The 18,365-nt window shown below is 35.7% G+C and overlaps 1 protein-coding gene across 5 annotated transcripts in view; it reads right to left on the bottom strand.

The window, feature by feature from the left end:
* The window catches only part of LOC131027111 (protein SUPPRESSOR OF FRI 4), a 41,176-nt gene extending 32,637 nt beyond the window's left edge, over positions 1-8,539 (bottom strand). For 4 of the 5 annotated variants that reach the window (XM_057957094.2, XM_057957091.2, XM_057957092.2 and 1 more), the window contains exons 1-3: positions 8,044-8,538; positions 1,376-1,476; positions 1,172-1,295 (exon numbers count right to left, since the gene is read on the bottom strand). In XM_057957094.2, coding sequence (XP_057813077.1) covers positions 1,172-1,295; positions 1,376-1,476; positions 8,044-8,234 — 416 coding nt within the window. In that variant the 5' untranslated portion in view covers positions 8,235-8,538. Of the gene's footprint in view, positions 1-1,171; positions 1,296-1,375; positions 1,477-8,043 lie in introns of all 5 variants that reach the window. The other variant, XM_059221309.1, reaches the window with a different exon arrangement.
* Positions 8,540-18,365: the final 9,826 nt, after the last annotated feature.

The following is an 18,365-nucleotide window of genomic DNA, read 5'->3' as shown; positions in this document are numbered from 1 at the left end:
AAACCATACCATATGCACAATTAGGTCTGTCGAAAACCAAGACATAGAATCATACAAATTAACCGCCATAGTCAAGCAACCACAGACAGATTCTAAGATTCAAGAACCATCAGAAAAAAGCTACAGATTGTGATATTTTTTACTATGATAGTGCAACACTACATTAAAGATAATGTTCTAGGAGACTCATACCCTGACCGTTGGTACTTGTCTCCCATACCAGAATCACATCCCTCTCTTGGAGACCTATATGGAGATGTCTTCAAACTCTACGAGACTGCAGATGAAGTTTCTTCACATCCCCTATAAACTTGAGGATCAGAAAACTTCCAATAGAGGTTTCTCGGATATATTGTATAAATTAGACTGGATTTTCTTGAAGTTCAAACACTACAAGACTGCAGATGAAGTTTCTTCGCATCTCCTATAAGCTTGAGCATCAGAAAACTTCCAAAAGAGGTTTCTCGGATATATTGCATAAATTAGACTGGATTTTCTCGAAGTGCTGATATGTGGCTGACAGAAGTTAAAAGAGCTATAGTAATAGACTTGAAAATTTCTATAAAAGTTTACAAGTTTTTATGGTAAAAAATTGCCTTATTAAATCCCAAAGAGGTAAGAATATGAAGTGAAACAATTATAGAGTTTATGATGTGTACATGCATTGAAGTTTTATCAATTGATTGAAAATATGGTCATCCCCAACATCCCCCACACCATGTTTTTGAAAATAATGGCATTCCCCTCCTAGTTTCTGTCACCTCCAGGTGATTGTGGCTTTAAATTATTTTTCTATCATGATGATGATTATCAAATATCAATATAATTAATTTATGATTATCAAATATCAATATAATTAATCTATGATTATCAAATATCAATATAATTAATCTATGATTATCAAATATCAATATAAATAATCTATTTCAATACATTTAAATGTTAGTTCTATTTTTAATTTTTAAACTTTTTAGTATTTAACGTTCTTTGAAGATACCGATCTCCAAACTTTTTTGAAAAGGGTGTTATGATAGCCATCCCTGTCGCCGAAACCAGTACCTGTACCCATCTCCTGCTAACTATGTTTAAAATAATCACCTAGTACATTTTGTTTACAGAACAGTTATAGTCTACAAGAAACCACCTATATTAACTTGAAGAAAGAACTTACAGAGAAGGCACACCAGAATAGGTTGGTTGGGTTGGCAAGTTTATTCCAGTTGGTCCCAACCCTATTCCTCCAAAACCAGAAGGAGGAACTTCAACCTTAGCCACCTTCGAAGGTTTTTCATCATCTGCATCACCAAAAGACCAATATATGCATCAGATGAGACTAATTTGCTGTATAGCAACAGTAGTATGTAGTTAATATTACCGTGCTCTTCATCATGAGCAGCCAATATTTCAGGAGGAATTCCCTCCATGCCAAAAATATCAATCTCTGTTGATTCTCTATCAGGTTTTGCATTTGGTACCCTGAAGCATCAAATTTCAAATAGTATAATATTAAGAAACCATACCCAAAGCAAATTGTATATTATATATGTAACAATGTGATTATGAAAGGAATTTACAAAACAATTAAACCAAAAAGACAAAGAGAACTCAAAAGTGTTAAAAGAAAAGAACATCCCCCTTAATTGATTACTTGCAAAAATTATTTCTGAACATTCTAACAGAACTTGTGGCTTGGAGTACTTGAAACTTTGCTTGTGACTTAAAATATTTTGGATTGAACTTTAAGCTTTGTAAAAGCATTGTTGGAAGCATCAGATAGCTTAAACGAAATCCTGGGGATAAAGCTTGCCTGGACATTACTGTTTTGCACAAATTGATCTAAAATATGATTTCCTCAAATTTCCAAAATGAGGATGAAATTCCAATCATAAATTAAATCATTTCAAAAATCAACAGACTGCAGACATATAATACCATGTACCATAGTACTTAGTAGTTAGTAGTTAGTAGCATTCCATTTACACAGAATATACGCAGCAAAGTTACAGTGTAAATAGAATTCAAATTCTCGGGTTTTGATTGGGAAAAAATAGCAATTAAAAAATGCCAAAATATTCGTCAAAATATGGTGAAAAAATGTTATCCTTATTTCATACCAAATATGGTGTGTAGAAATAGACAAAAACATATATGAACAATTTGTTTAATGTTGCCAATTATTCTCTAATTCTCAATCATGTTATAGATGAAATATCCAGGGTTTAGACACAATGGGCTGCTTTTTTGAAAACCTGGAAAAAATCCATAGGTTCTTCAAGCATTATTGCATAGCCCACAGTTTTTTCCTGTGTTTCTTCAAAAAACTGCTGGACTTTCCCAAACAACTTGAGTTGGTGCAAAAAGTGGCACCGCCCCAGCCACAGGCTGCAGTTAACTGCAATTTTTTACCAGGTAATGTTACCATGCGCTGTACAAATACTAATCAGAACTGCATACATGTTACACAAAAGTTACATATAGCATACTGATTCAATAGCTAAATATATACAATCTCAAGAGTTTCTAAAATCTCATTTCAAATATTATTGCAATAATTTCAGCAATGTTGTGATGTTCTAGAGCATTCTAGACAGCCTACAAGATTAAAACTCGTACAATTCTAAGTAACAATATTTTTAATTGTTTTCCTTAGTTAGGACATTCTGGTATAGAAATCTTTCAGCAATGGGCCATCACAACATAGAAGTATTACATGTGAAAAGAACACCAGTAATAACAGACCGGGTGCAATTCTGAACTTTCACATAATGTAGCAATCAAACACAAGAGTTAACTGGTTAATACATAATTCGTAGACTCAACAAGTCGCCAAGTACTCGCGACTTTTTCCCTGCTGCGAGTTGTCTCAGAGTAAACATGCCAAAAAATTTCCCCTTTTTTTCTTAAGTACTCACTGAAGGCATCAAGAGCTGTTTTAACTTTATTTGTGGGGTAGCATTATTTCTCCCATGAACCAAGTATTAGATCTTTGTGAGGCAGAATATTATAGAAGGATGATATTGTATTAGAAGTATTCAGATGGTGCAAAGACTCGACCTATCTTGGAGGGTTGTAATATCATTATTGATTAACTGATCTTAAGTGGTCTAATGGATCACGTTTATTCTGATCTCAGAATCAGCTATGCCTTGATTGAAAGGTTACTCTTAAAAAGTTGGAATCTAATGAAAACCAGAGTATAGGGTAAGTAACCTTGTAAATCTGACAGGTATTACCCTCCTAATCTGTCACAAAAACAAAAAGATTGGGTACTGATTTTGGGGGTTATTACATGTCATTACCATGTAACTGCAATGACACAATGCCTAATAGGCTTCCAAGTCCCATCCTTATTTAAGAAATCTTGACTTCCTAGGTCAATGCATTCTGGTAGAGAAATATTTCTGCAATAGAATAAAAAATTAAAAAAACACGCTAGCATTACATGAGAAATGAACAACAGCAACAACAGGCCAGTAACTTTCCCATTCTGTTCAGACCTCTCACATAATGTGGTAAACCTGAAAATTGCCAGTTTTAACCCAGGGTTTTCACAAAGTAGTGTGCCCTGTTAGCAATTTATTCCCAAGAAAACGATACCAAGCTTTTAGAGGCTCCAGAACTTTTTTGGGATTGGCATCTGAAACTTTGATGTTAATGAAAATTTAAATGTTTCAAGTCTTTTGGCATGTTTACGAACATTTTCATCATCACTGTTATAATTTTCATATTTAAGACATGGTATATATTTACTTTGATCTCTCTGCAGTATATTTGGCATGAAATAACAGAATTCAATTTTTTATTTTGCAGTAGCAGCATATTTACTTTTCCTATATTTTTTTTGAATTTGATCTTGTGATGCCCAAAGCTCAAGGCTTGCATCACAATTCTTACATCCATTTGAATTACAACCCCCACCAAAAGGAAAGCTCCCTGAAATCAAACCACAATTTGCCACGCCTAACATGTGCAGACACAATTATTGCAAACTTATGGAAAAAACACAATTGATGAGATTGTACATGATTGTAGCTAACTAGGGGAATTTTCTTGAGTAGACAGATTAGGTTTTGAATAAGTTTCTTTTGGAAATAAAAATTCAAATTTCTGTGTTGTATTTTCCTGATTGTAAAGTTTCTGCTTGTGGCAGTGACCTTATCAGCATGTAGTCTCAACAATTTTTAAGCGAAGAGAGGGTATAAGGATTGAATACCTTAACAGCTCCTAAAGCTTGGAGAAGATTTTCCAATGTTGCAAACAAAATGGAGATAGAAAAACTCCTGGTAAACTTGTTATTGCACGATGTTTTCAGGCCCTCAAATGCCTATTTTTGGGCTGGGGATACTTTCCCTTTTTTCTAAAAGGTTAAAAATTATAGAGGTTCTACTTTAACTCATCAATGAAATCCATTCCCCATCTCTTGCACATTTTAAAGAATTTCCAAACATTCTAATCATGCTTGAACCAGCTTCTCCTTCATGAAATCCACAACCAACAAAAAGCATTTGAAAATATCAATAGCATCCTGTTAAAACTTCAAGGAGGACTTCCATCCAAGAACTCATCACTGTCAAGTTAACAGGTGTGTTAATGCTGCAACTTTAAAAGTCAACAAAGTCCAAAGAAAAAATTTAACATAATACATCGACAATGAACGGAAATTGAAAAGCCCTGCCATGACACCAATACCAAACAGAAGCGCATTATAAATATACTCAGAATCGAAATATACATCGACAATGAACGGAAATTGAAAAGCCCTGCCATGACACCAATACCAAACAGAAGACAGTGCGCATTATAAATATACTCAGAATCGAAATATACATCGACAATGCACGGAAATTGAAAAGCCCTGCCATGACACCAATACCAAACAGAAGACAGCACGCATTATAAATATACTCAGAATCGGCAATGCATATTTGCTCATAGCTGTACTGATCATATACTCATTACAGAATTCCACTGCAAAATCTCCTTGAAAACCAACCATAGAAACTATGCAGAGTCATGCAGAATGAAGCACATTTACATTATATTTGTTACAGCATAATTATCTAAATAAAAGTGAAAAACAGAGGTGTATACACTAGGCTAACAAAGCGTTTTATTGGACATCTCCCTACAGCAAGAGATGACTTATTTTACTCTGTTTACAGAAATATCCTAAACCAGAGAAGGTCAAGGACTCCACACAGCCTTTTTCATTCAATGGAAAAAAAAATTGCAAAAAGTTGAGTGTTCAAAAATGTTGGCAAGATTTGACAAATTAATGAGAGCAGAAATAAATGCAACACACAGTTCAATCTGAATTAGTAAGTGAGTGTTTAATTTTTATACAAATTTCAGAAGTATTATAATCTAAAGCAAAAATAAAAATATTGCACATTTGGGCAGAAACGTATATTTGCAAGGAAGATTATCACAATAGAGATCAGATGAGAGACTCTTCAGTTCCATTCATGATCCAATGTTTATAACAACTCGTTCTAATCTTTAAGTTTTGTAAATTCTGGTATCTGTACATATATGTGCTTTATATCCACACCTGAATTCCCTGATTCTGAAAACAGTGTGCCCGTACAGATACAGTGCCTACTCACATCTCTTGATGGCTATGATATAGGCCACTAGCTATATTCAACTTTTGAAGGCCAACCTCACCGCAATGATTTCCATGCAAGGTTGGAAAATAAGGTATATTTCAGTATATAGCATGTATGTTCTACACTTTTACAATATTCATTATTAGAACTATTGTAATGGTAAGGTACTTGATATTGAATTGCACTTTAATTTGTTAATATCACTTTAATAGTTCTAACTTCACTTACAAGGCTTGGAAGTTCAGATGTTCAGATCTTGTTCAATACTTTATATTAATATATCAAACAATCAAAATAAGCAGAAGAAATCTTAGCAAGCAATGCAAAAATAAAACCAGATTTATTTGCAGACCAAAATACAACACTTCAAGTTCTTTGTACATTAATCTAATTCCTTGAAGTCAATTTCACTTCCCCAAAAAAATAAAAGCATGTATCATTAAGCCATGCGACCAGATTCAAGGTTTGCAAAGAAGAAAATAAGAAATCAGGTCCAGAAAATGTACAATGGATAATACAGCCATAGATTTAGTCTGTTCTCAAAAATTATTGTGTCTACATCATTAAAATTTAAGCATTTAGTATCTCATTGCAATTTTAAGCCCAGAGAAGAGGTCGTGTATTAATCAAGGAGTTTTCAACACAATTATTTTGGTAGGTCATGTAAAACATTTTCCAAGTTCAGGCTATAGGGGAATACATTATTTGTGGATATATGCAAACAGTCTGCTAATGAACCAATGTTTACTTGGGTATACATGCATTCAGGCTACAACACAGTAGCTGCTTAAATAACTGCAAGTAAGAACATGTCCATTGTGAACAGAAGATCACAAAACCCAAATATCAAGGGGGGGAATATCCAACATGTCCACCTGGAAAAGGATGAAAGTGAAAATGCACACTACTAGAATTAAGCTATCCCCTTATGTAAGAATAGATAAATATAAAATCGCTCCCACGATCATCTTGAAATCATATGGCATAAGAAAAACTACTGCATTTAGAAATAGTCTCTAGAGAATATTCAAAAATATGTGCGTGGATAAGCAACTAAATCATTTTACATATAAACTTCAAGCATTTGCGTGGCAATAAGATGTAGGCTAAAAACATAAAAAATTAACCTTAGCCCAGTTGGTAAAGTGGAGGGACACAATGGGATTTTCAAGCCCTTCATGTCACTCGTTCAACTTCTACAAATTACATGAAGTAACAGTAATAACTAATATATATCCAAGACTCTTTGTCCAATGAACCCTTGCATAGCAGTAAGATAGAGAAAATGCCACTATGATGACCAACATTCAAAACTCGGGAAGATATGCTACCCACAAAATCTATGATCAAAACTCTCAGCATCGAAGAAACTGACAGGCAAACGATTCATTAACTGTAATATCCATTCCCTAGATGCTCCCCTTTTCGAATGCACACATTCTACACACACACAGAGATTATGATTATTAAAAGAGTTTTTTGAAGCCTTATTCAAAATGAAGCAATATAACCACTTATTAAATAAGGATATATTTATGTGATTGTATCAAGACCTAAAAACCTTTCCACAAATTCTTAATTAACCCTTACACTCAATACTGCGTATTTACTTGCTCAATATAAAGATATTGTTTAAACTTGAGTGGAGCATATTGTATGAACACACATCACGATATCAGGAGAGATTCTAGATCAAGTGGGTTGGTTTTGTTTACATCAACATTGCAGACCACACTCTATGATCCATCATTAGGATTCAGGATATTAATTACATAACTTCCATAGTTTTTCCAAAAGCTCTTTCTTCATTCTAATGGACATGGTATTTACAGTACAAAGTATAACCAAAACGCAGAAATTACTAAACGACTATTAAAAATGGGAAAACATTTTGTGTCTATCTATATCCAATATCATAAACTCTTTGTAAACCCTCGCATCCCATACCAAGGATTTACTTACCCAGTTTCCATACATTGTTAATACCCAAGACATCTGAAAAGAAGAATCCAAGTACCCACTCAAAATGAAGCGATACATCAACCCAATGGGATCTTAGCTGGCGAAAGAGGTGAAACCATACCAAACAATGTTTTATAAAGCCGCATATTCAATACCAAGGATTTACTTGAACATGACCTATAAAATTAGAAGTAATTCGATAGGATCTTTACTGGCTTAAGTCTAAACTGTAAGTTCTCTACAAACCCCTAAATTCTCTGCCAAGCATTAATTTACCCAGATTGCAGACATTTTACACCCAAAACATGATATTAAAAAAAGACTGAAAAGGCCCCATTCCAAAGGGGGTAATGTGAGAAAACTCTAGAATTTGAAATTGCGTAAATGCGTTAAACTAACATAATTTTATCTCAAATTCTCAGGCCCTCCAGGCCAGAATAAGAAAATATAAATAAAGGATTGAAAAACTTACTTGGTGACTGTTTCCTTATGGACTTGGAGGACATGAATCGCCATGCCTCCTGCTGTTGATAATTTCTTGTGACAGACATGGCACTTGAAATGCTTGGCTTTCTGATGTTGTACCAATATCTTTTCGTCATCAAATTCACGTTCGCAGTAATAACACCACACCTTGGGAGCCTTCCTCTTCTTCTTCCCCATTGCCCTAGAGATAACTTCGGAGGGACAATAGGTCTTGTAAAAAAATAAATCGAGGTCTAAAAGCTGTGGAGTTTCAACGGTTGTTTCAACAATTTAAATAATATGCCAGGTAAATGGATTGCAGAGAGAGAAGGATGAAATGTTGGGAAGATCTAGCCCGAAAAGAAGCCGCCTCCTGTTATTGTACTGGAGGATCTTTTTAGTTTTGTATCGTGTACCTTTAATAGGCCGTTTTGGGCGAAGAAGCTCTCATACTGTTCGATCTCCTTCTGCCGTCCAGAGGAGAGAGAATATTCTAGCCCTAAACAAAGTTTTAAAACAAAAAAAATGATTTTTCAGTAAAAATAAATAAATATATATAATCCCGTTTAACCAAAAAGCATAGTTTGTAGGTTTTTTAAAGCTTTTTTTAGGGATGGAGTGCGAGGGCAAGGGTAGGTTTCTAGTGTTTCAAGATTAAGTTTTAAAATAAATATATATAAATTTCTTTTAATCAAAAAGCAAATGGAATTTTATCATAGAGTTCTTGGTATCATTATCTTATCATAATATCTTCAAAATATTTATCTATCTAAAGTTTTTCTCTAAGATCCAAGACAACATCCTCAAGCCTTTATATTTTATTTTAAGCAATTTAATCAATTTTCTTAAAATGATGCAAAAAACAAAATTGTTGTCATCGATTTCGGCATGGCCAAAATCGTGAGACAGCCCTATGAAACTAGTCCATTTCGTACCTCACGTCCTCTGGATAAGGTTAATCGACTTCGTTGGCTAGTCGAATCTGCTTTTTGTCATTTGTTTTTGTCATTTTTAAGTTAGATGGTTTTTGCAATTTTACTTGCAAGTCCGACCTACAAGGTGTTTGGTTGTTTTGATGCACATCGGACTTTAAAGTTCGATGTGAAAGTTTGCAATTTTTAAGTTGACTGCAAGTTGGACTTGCAGGTAAAACTGCAAAAACACGAGTTAGCTTTTGGTTTAATTGCAGGTCAAACTTTAAAGTCCAATCTGCAATCTTGTTTAAATTAAGTTTTAAAGTCATTTTTAGTCATTTGTTGGTCGTTTCCTACTCTGTGTGCGCGCCCTCTTGCCTTCCTTGTGCGGATTTTGCTCGTGATTGTGCCTTTGGGTGATTTTTTCGTCCTATGGATCTGCATTCGAGGTACGTTTTTGTTGTTTTCGTGGTTTTTCCTTTTCGTTGCATGTCTGTAGGTTAGGGTTTTTGTTTTTGTTTGTTTTGTTTTCTAGTTTAGGGTTTTTTGGTTTTTTGCCTTCCCTCCCATCGTCTTTCTCCCACATATCATATTTTAAAATCCGATATGCGGGAGTAATTTTTCTCCCTCAAGAATTTTTTCCTCGCTCAACATGTCGGACTTTAAAGTCCGACATGTCGATCATTTGTTCCTCCCTGAGTTGGCAAGTCGAGCTTTATGCCTAGAAGCTTTATCCTTCCCTCAGTTGCACATCGGACTTTAAAGTCCAATGTGCAGGCCATTTTTTCTCAAGAGTGCAGGTCAAACTTCAAAGTCTGACTTGTGGGATTCTGTTTTGCCCTATTATACAGATCGGACTTTAAAGTTTGATGTGCATAATAACTTTACACTTTAGCAAAGTGCAAAGTTATTATGCAAAGTTGTTCTACCCTATTCGCAGATCGAACTTTAAAGTTCGATATGCAATCTGTGATGTTTTTTTCTGCACATCGGACTTTAAAGTCCGATGTGCTAATCTTGTTTTTCTTACTTGCAGATCGGACCTGCAAGTTTTTGTCCAGTTTTTTCCCAAATCCTTTTTTACTCTGGATTCTTGTTCCAATTGATGAAATTTGCCCTTCTAATGTGGATGATCTTCAAAATACTAATGACTAGTATTGAATGCAGCACTTTGCAAATGTCTAATCCTACTCAAGGAAAATCAGAGGCTTCTTCAAGTCAATTAGAGCCTTTGCCAAGCAAGCCATCTGTGAAAAAGATGAAGTACAAGTATGATAAATACTTGAACATGTTCCCAGAGAGCTTAGCTAACTCTAATGTCAAAGAGATGAGGGATACAGAGATTGGTCATGTGGACATGCAAGAGTTTGTTAATCAAGTAGAGAAAGCCCCTTCAAATATGGCAAATTTAATCAAATCAGAGTTGCATGAGTATGCTTCTTTCCTAGTAGCAGCTCATGATCCGGATTTTGTACTTGCAGTGGCGGATCATTTCGATCCTTATACAAGACAGGTGAAGGATGTAAATCAAAATGTTGTCATGACACTAGACAGTGTTTTCTTTAACAACGTGTTTAAGGGTTCTCAAGTGGAAGAAGTAGCAAACATAACCAAAGATGGTGCTCAAGAGTATTATGAGAAGAATGAAGTGAAATGTAAGAAGATGATTAATACAATTTTCTTCTCTTTAGCTAGGGTTTCCACCACTTCAAGATGGCCTGAATACTTCCATAGGAGTGATTTCAATGAAGCATACAATGATATAATCACTATGTTAGCACGAGTAAAAGGTATGAGAAATTCTCATTACTTTCAGAACTATATGTGCTATTACATGAGCATAATCAGAAAAGGGGCAACCAAAATAGATTGGGGTGAGCAGATTAGTGATGCACTTTGTGCACAGTTGAAAGAGGTCAAAACAACACTAAAGTTCTATATGACCTCATACCTTGTGTATGCAGCCGCCTCTATGAAGCAATATCCAGGGTTGTCTACAAAGGGTGATAGAAGGTTAGTACGTGTTTGGAACTATTGTGATCAACTTACAATCAATAATCAAGGAAGTCATTTCAGAAGGGTCAATGACATCTTCTTTGTTGTCTATAAGTGTATGTTTTATAAAGGTTTAGAGAAGAGAAGAATTACGGAAGCAGCATACAACAGAGTTTCTTTCTTTGGTTGTGTATTCCTTCAATTTCCTACTTTCACATATATCTACATAGGATGTTTTACATGCGAACCATTAATACTTCCAAGGTATCCTTCAGATAAAATTGTTCTCGTGGAATTATGTCGACAATTGTTTCATGTACATGAGAGGCAGTCACAAGCTCATAAGGTTGGCCTTAAATTTTCAAAAGTCATTGGTCAATATTCAGTGATGACCAACCCAAAGGCCAAAAATATGGAGGAAGAAATACAATGGAATACCATAAGGAGGTTCAAGGCTCGTTATAATTTTGATTTTTGTGGGATGAAGAACAAAATCAAGAGGAGCTATGTACACATGTATATCGGCTCGAAGATGTCTGGGTAGATTGTGGAAATGAGGAAGATGTGAGTAAAATGGATTTCAGTCATCTCAATTTGGAACAGATTGAGAACATGGATTTGGCTAGAGTCTCGGATACAATGGAAGATATCAATGATGTAGTAGACCCAGTCTACTTTGAACGAAAGATTGTTGATTCTCCCTTGTCACTCATCCAATGGTCCAGAAATGAAAGTAAGTCTATTACCCAAAGAATTGCCCTTATTCTGGCTAATACTAATGCATGGTTGTTGAAAAAGGGGATTAGAATGAAGCAGCTTCCTTCTAGTGTTGGTGATGATGTTAATAATGATTGCGCAGTTGGCAAAACAACTGAATTAAGGACCAAGAGCAAAGTAGATGTGCAAGCACCTCCATCAATCCCTTCGATACAATCTAAGGGAAAAGGACCTTAAATCAAATTCATTGTCAAAGGGATAAAGAAAGGTGAATCTACATTAGCTGCACAAGTGACGCGAGTAGAAGAGCCTAAGAAACCAGTTGTTGAAGAGGTTTAAAAGGAAAAAGAACAAGAAGAAGGAAAAATTCCTCATTAAGAGGAAATGCAAGTTGAAGAACCAACTCATCAAGGTGAGAGTGATACCCCCACCACTTCACGGGTATCAACTCCTACACAAGTTATCATTCATTCTATTGAATCATATTCAAATCAAGAGGAAGAAGAATATGACGATGAGGGGTTCAATATAGAATTACCACAAAAGGAGGGTGATCAACAATATGTTACATTGTCTAGTCTCTCGAGTTTTGATGATGTTCCTACATCCATTATTGAGTCTTCAATTCTAGATTTTACTGAATCTTTGGAGCAGATAACTATAGAGAAGCAGTCAATGGGCCTACCTTCCATAACAATCATGGTTGAAGCTCCACCTATTGTAAGTACTATTGTTGCCACTAAGACACTAGTGCAAGGCACCTAATACTCCCAGTATGAAATCTTTGTTTTATTTCAAGTTTGTGTGTTATCTTTGTGATATAATAATGGACCAACCATTGAGGACTCAGTAGATCCATGGTTGAGTTGTCCAAGTTTTGGTTTGAGTCAAATTGTGTTCAGGATGCTGACAACCTGAGAAGTGAGATGCTTAGGTAGTTCACATGTAAAGTACTCCAGATGAATGTATTCATGTATTAGGGGTCAATTGTGTTGTGTTTAGGTCTTACAGGGTGTTTGAGGACCTTCAGGAGACTTAAAATGCATTTGAATGCAAAATTGCATCTTGGAGCAAAAAGATGTAAAAGTTGTTGAGCAACATTTTGCAATTTCTTGCAAAAGTTGCATTTTTGGTTATAGGCGTTAAAAGTTGGTTGAACCGACTGAAATAGGAGCATAAAATCCAAAATTCACTTCATTGTACGATTTGGAGGATTGGAAATGCAAGAGCAAGTTTTTGGTTTGTGAAGCAACCTTGTTTCCATCGATTTTTGACAGTTTTACTCTTGTTTTCATTGCTTGTACAGTCTAGTATGGACTAGATGGTGTAATTCATTGCAATTCTGAGTATTCATTTTATTTGTCCTCTTTAAGGTTGATTTTCAAGTTTGATTGTCCTAGGTTGTAGAAATTTCTTCAATTTTTTGCAACTAGGAGCAAAACCCTTGCAAGTATGGTTTAAGAGCAAGAAAATGGCTCTAACTTAGGAATTCTTTGATGGCACCTGTTGAAATCACTAATAATGCTAGGTTAGGGTCTGCACATAGTTTTAGAATAGGGTGTGTGGTGTTGCAAGTCCCAGAGGAGGAGAAACAATGAAGCCATAGGCTCACCGCTAGGAGTAGGTGAGTTAGGACAGCAAGAAAAGTGTGATTTATGAGCACATGGGGATTGGCGTAGGACCAAGTGACACATGAATGGAAATCACTTAGAGTTCCCTTGAATATTCCAAAATTTTTTGGAGCCAAAGATTTGACTGGTGAAGAGTTTTATCCCCATCTTGCCAAGTCACCGGTGAGGCCTAAACCCTTCAAAATAGTGCAGCATTGGAAAACCCACTTGTATGGATAACCCAGATGCACTTTTCCAGTATTTTTTGTAACTTCCAAAAGGGTACTCAAATCCATGATTTATTTCTAGGCTTGTTTGGGAATTTTTAAAACTAAGACCCTAAAACCGCCTAGGGAGGGCTAATGCAATTAGGCCTATTTTGGTGTCGATAGAGACCTAGAAGGGTTAGGAAGCCAAGGAGATGGATTTGGTGAGCCTTAAACCTCAAAATACATTAAAGACACCTGGTAGAATCATTGGGAAACCATATGAGGTGATTGTGTGTTAATATCCTTGCAGGAGTGGTTGGAGCCCAGGAGAGGAGTGTGTAAGTAACTGAGGTGGCAACCTCGAGTGGTGGAGTTGATTGTCCAAAACCATTGGTTATACCTAGGATGAAAGCCAAAGTGGTTCAAACCTTGGAGGTCTCATTAGCACAACCCATACTAAGTGTCATTGGAAGGACTTGAGTAGTTGAAGGGTTGAGTAGGACAAGTCACTCAAGAAGGTGTATTGAACAAAGCTGCAAGACTCTCTGCATTAGAGTGGTATCAGAGCCATTCTTTGAAAGATTTGGTGTATGTCAGATTGTGAAGAATCAGAAGCAAGTTCAATGCCTCCAAAGGCAATGACTCCAAAAGCCATCCGATAGTTGGTGGTAGAGATGATAGAAGGATTGAAGGATGCAGAAGGAAGCAGAGGAACCAGAGAGGTTAAGAAGGAGAAGGGGAAGGTTAAGACAAAATGGGATGATGAGACTGATAAAGAAGTGGAAGATGGAGAGGAACCAGTAACAGTAGTTATGCCTCAAGACCAAAAACTATTCTTGGATGCAATCAAATCCATTTCTAAAGACAACTTGGATGGATTACCCACCTATGGATGAAACCTCAATGGAGAAGAGTTGCTAGATTGGATAGAGCCTCTCAATAATCACTTTGATTACAAAGAGGTAGCAGAAGAGAAAAGGGTCAATGTCGCCAAATCAAGAATGAGAGGATCAACATTGGTTTGGTGGAATATGATGCAAGAAGAAAGGATACAAGAAGGCAAGAAGAAGATAACTTCATGGGAGCGTATGAAGATCAGACTTAAGGCACAATTCCTTCCAGGAGATTATGAAGTTCAAATCCATAAGAGACTGCAAAATCTAAAACAAATGGAGTTAGATGTTAATGCATACATTGAGGAATTCCACAAACCCAGTTTGAGGGCTAGGAAGCATGAGAATGAAGTGGAGAAGTTGGCCAGGTACATGAATGGCCTTAGATAGAATATACATGATGAGATAAGTATCCTCACACCAGACACTATCCATGTTTTTTTAGTTGGCCCTAAGGGCAAAGGAGAAGATCAAAAGGAGGAGTGAACAAAATCAGAAACATAGGGGAGGTAAGTGTCGTGCCTGTGAAGTGTGATACTTGCAGCTGCAATACAAAACACTCAATATATCATTACAAGCATGGTTAGCAAATAATAAGCAAACAAAGATGAACCATGACAAAACAACCTATCGCCTCCTAAAAGATGCGAGTATGGATTTGCTCTCAGATCTGGATAAGCAATCCCAATGACTTGACTACACCTAGACGAAGGATTTGAAATGATAATGATATGCAAATATGAGATTGATTATACTAGATTGATCCAAGAGACTAATTAAGCTAATGATATGCATGATTAAGCTATGATGATGATGATGTAATTAAGCTAGAAAAGAGATTGATTAAGCTACATGATTCAACAATTATGCTAAAAAATGATCAAATTAAACTAAAACTAAGATGCAATTTCCTATAACAACAATGCTCAAATGATATGCTAGAATGATTATGCCTATAGTAACAATGCATATGATGAAAATGAGATGGGATCGTTATAGCTCCAAAATGAGGGATATTTATAAGATTTTCAAGGCCAGGGGTGAAGTGGCAGGAATCAACGATCAAGATTGAGTCTGAAGATATCAAGGGTGAAATTGGAGGAGGTTGGAGAAGAGGTTGGAGGAAGAGACACTTGTCATCTCTATGGTGACAAGTGTCAAGGAACCTTGCTCATAAAAGGGCAAGTGTCCAAGAGAGGAGACATGTGGGCAAAGTGCCATGTGTCTCAAGAAGAAAATATCCACACCATAGGAGGTTAGGATAAGGAGGTTAGGACATGCAAGATAAGATAGGGTTAGGCAAACCCAAGGTTAGGTGGAATGAGTTAGGTTAGAGGGATGGTTAGGTTAGGTGGTTAGAAGTTAGGAGGCATGCGGGTAATTTGAATTTAAAAATTCAAATAATAGGAAAAGGGTAAATAATTATCAACAAATCATAAATTGATTTGTTTTAATTAATTAGGGGATTAGAAGAATTTATTGAAATGAGGGGGGGAGGATTAATTAATTTGAATTAATTAATCAAACGGGACTATTGAAATGAACCTACTAAATAAATCCTTAGATTTATTAATAAGTAGATGAAAGGGAGAATTTAATCAAATTGCCTAATGAATTCAATTAAATTAGGAAGGGGGATTAATTAAATAATTGCTTATTTAATTAATTATCTTCAGACCATTTTTAGGTGTATCATTTTGCCCCTCTTTGAATTGAGGTGTAATGACACGTTGATTCAAAGAATTATCTCATTTTGATGATGATATTGGTTCGACGGGATGCCCCAACTATTAATTGATAAATTTTGATATGATGATGCCCCCTCGGGAGATCAATTGAGACAATTGATCTCTGGAGTGTTTGGATTTTTTGTGAAATTGATATCTCGATTAGAAATGACTTGATTTCTGCAACTGTGGTTGATGAAAATATGAGTTCCACGATCACAGTAATGTGGTTCTTGATTATTGATAAAGCTTGATTGATTAGATTTATAAGATCGAAATTCAGTCTTGTTTCAGGAATGACACCTCTTGTATAAGACAAAGATGATCAAAGCATCTGGTTTCAGGAACGATATATCTTATATAAAACATGATCAAAACGTCTGGTTTTAGGAATGATACATCTTGTATAAGACATGATAGGATCAATTTAGATGTGATCGATTGATAGAATTGATAAGATTGATTGGATAAGGAACTGACAGTTTGTTGATATCAAGTTGCAAGAGGATTTAGATAAGCTGATGCGGGTTCTATTGAGGGGGGAAATATAAGATTTTTGTTGAGTCAATAATATCTGGATAGAGATGAGTCATCAGTTTGATTGCGTATACACTTATGATGACACCTCGATGATTCCTACGATAGATTTAACCTTGGATAAAATGAGCATGTGGGATCCCATGCAAGAATGAAATGCAAGCTAAATGCAAAGCTACGACCAGACCAGTCACTAGGTTATTGCATTTTGTCATCATTGAGCTTTTTGAATGTGGGAAGTAAGTGCAAACATCGATGGTATAACTAAACCATGATGACCTAAGCACGACTTTCCTGGATTTTGATATTGCAAGTTAGCACAAGCATCGAGGTATAATTGAACCAAGATGACTTGAGTGTTGCTTGTGTAAAACAGGTAGTATTAACCATTTCAATACGCAAATTGGAAATGTCTTCGATGATACTCTGATGATCATGTCCCGAGACAAATTTGCACATATTAATGATTAATTTACAGACATCAGACAAGAAAAATATCATGGTCCTTCCTTGTTTCTCTAGTCAAAGACATCCTGGAGTCACTTAGAAATCATGATAGTGAAAATTAAGTTAGAAAAGTTGTACAATCATGTTAAAATCATTATCCAAAAGATAGCATCCATGTGCTTAGACTGACTTTGTGATAGTTTGATGGTTGACAATTTGATCTCGTGTTTAATGTTGGATATGTCTCAGTTTTCGCTTGATAAGAGTTGTCTAACTGTTGTTCTTCCTGTTTGATTAAGCTTAAAATGCTAAAAAAATTGCCCCCAACTAGGTGAACGATTTTGCCCCAAGCCTAGAAACAAATTCATTATGATATACCCAATGATCCAAACCATGGCGAGAAGCCACCCGGGATGTCTGCGTATGTACAAGGCTTTATTATGGATATGAACAACGCTGATGGAAAAGAATGCAAGTGGAAGGATGCATGAACTAATAGATGGAAGAGCTAGTGGACAGATAGCGCTTGTTTGCCAGGTTTTCACCATCTGTTTTTATTGCACTTTTTCTCATATTTGATTTTTTTTTATTATTTGCTTTTTCACTTTTTTTGTATTTTCTGCTTTTTCACTGTTTTTGTATTTTCTTCTTTATCACCGTTTTTGGATTTTCTGCTTTTTCACTATTTTGGGATTTTTCCACTTTTTCACTGTTTTTTGGATTTTTCTGCTTTTTCACTGTTTTTGGATTTTATGTTTTTTCAGACATAAAACTTCTTCAAATGCATGCTATTGATGGGTTCTTCGAGCTGATCTTCATTGTGTGTTGATAGCTGATATGCTCCTCACCCAAATACTGTTGTGACCACAAACGGACCTAACCAGTTTGGTTCAAACTTTCCTTTCTTTTCTTGATCTGCCTGGTTGTGGGGATTTTCCTGTAGTACTAGTTCTCCAACTTGAAAGACTCGTGGTTTGACCCTGTGATTATAACTTCGGCACATTCTTTGTTGATATACCTTTAAATGATCAAAGGCATTTTGTCTTCATTCATGGATCAATTATAACTCCTGCAGTCTAGATACTCATTGTTCTTCATTTGGAATAAGACCTTTTAATGATATTCGTAGAGAAGGTATCTCTACTTTGATTGATAGTATTTATTGCAATCCATAAACAAGAGAGAAAGGTGTGGCACTTGTTGGTGTGCGGATGCTAGTACGGTAGGCCCATAGATCAGGGTTCAATTGAATATGCCAATCTCTTCCAACATCATTCATT

This window comes from Cryptomeria japonica, chromosome 5 (assembly GCF_030272615.1).
Source record: "Cryptomeria japonica chromosome 5, Sugi_1.0, whole genome shotgun sequence".
In the NCBI taxonomy this organism is placed as follows: domain Eukaryota; kingdom Viridiplantae; phylum Streptophyta; class Pinopsida; order Cupressales; family Cupressaceae; genus Cryptomeria; species Cryptomeria japonica.
Note: the sequence above shows the minus strand (reverse complement) of the source record. Positions and strands in the feature narration are given on the sequence as shown.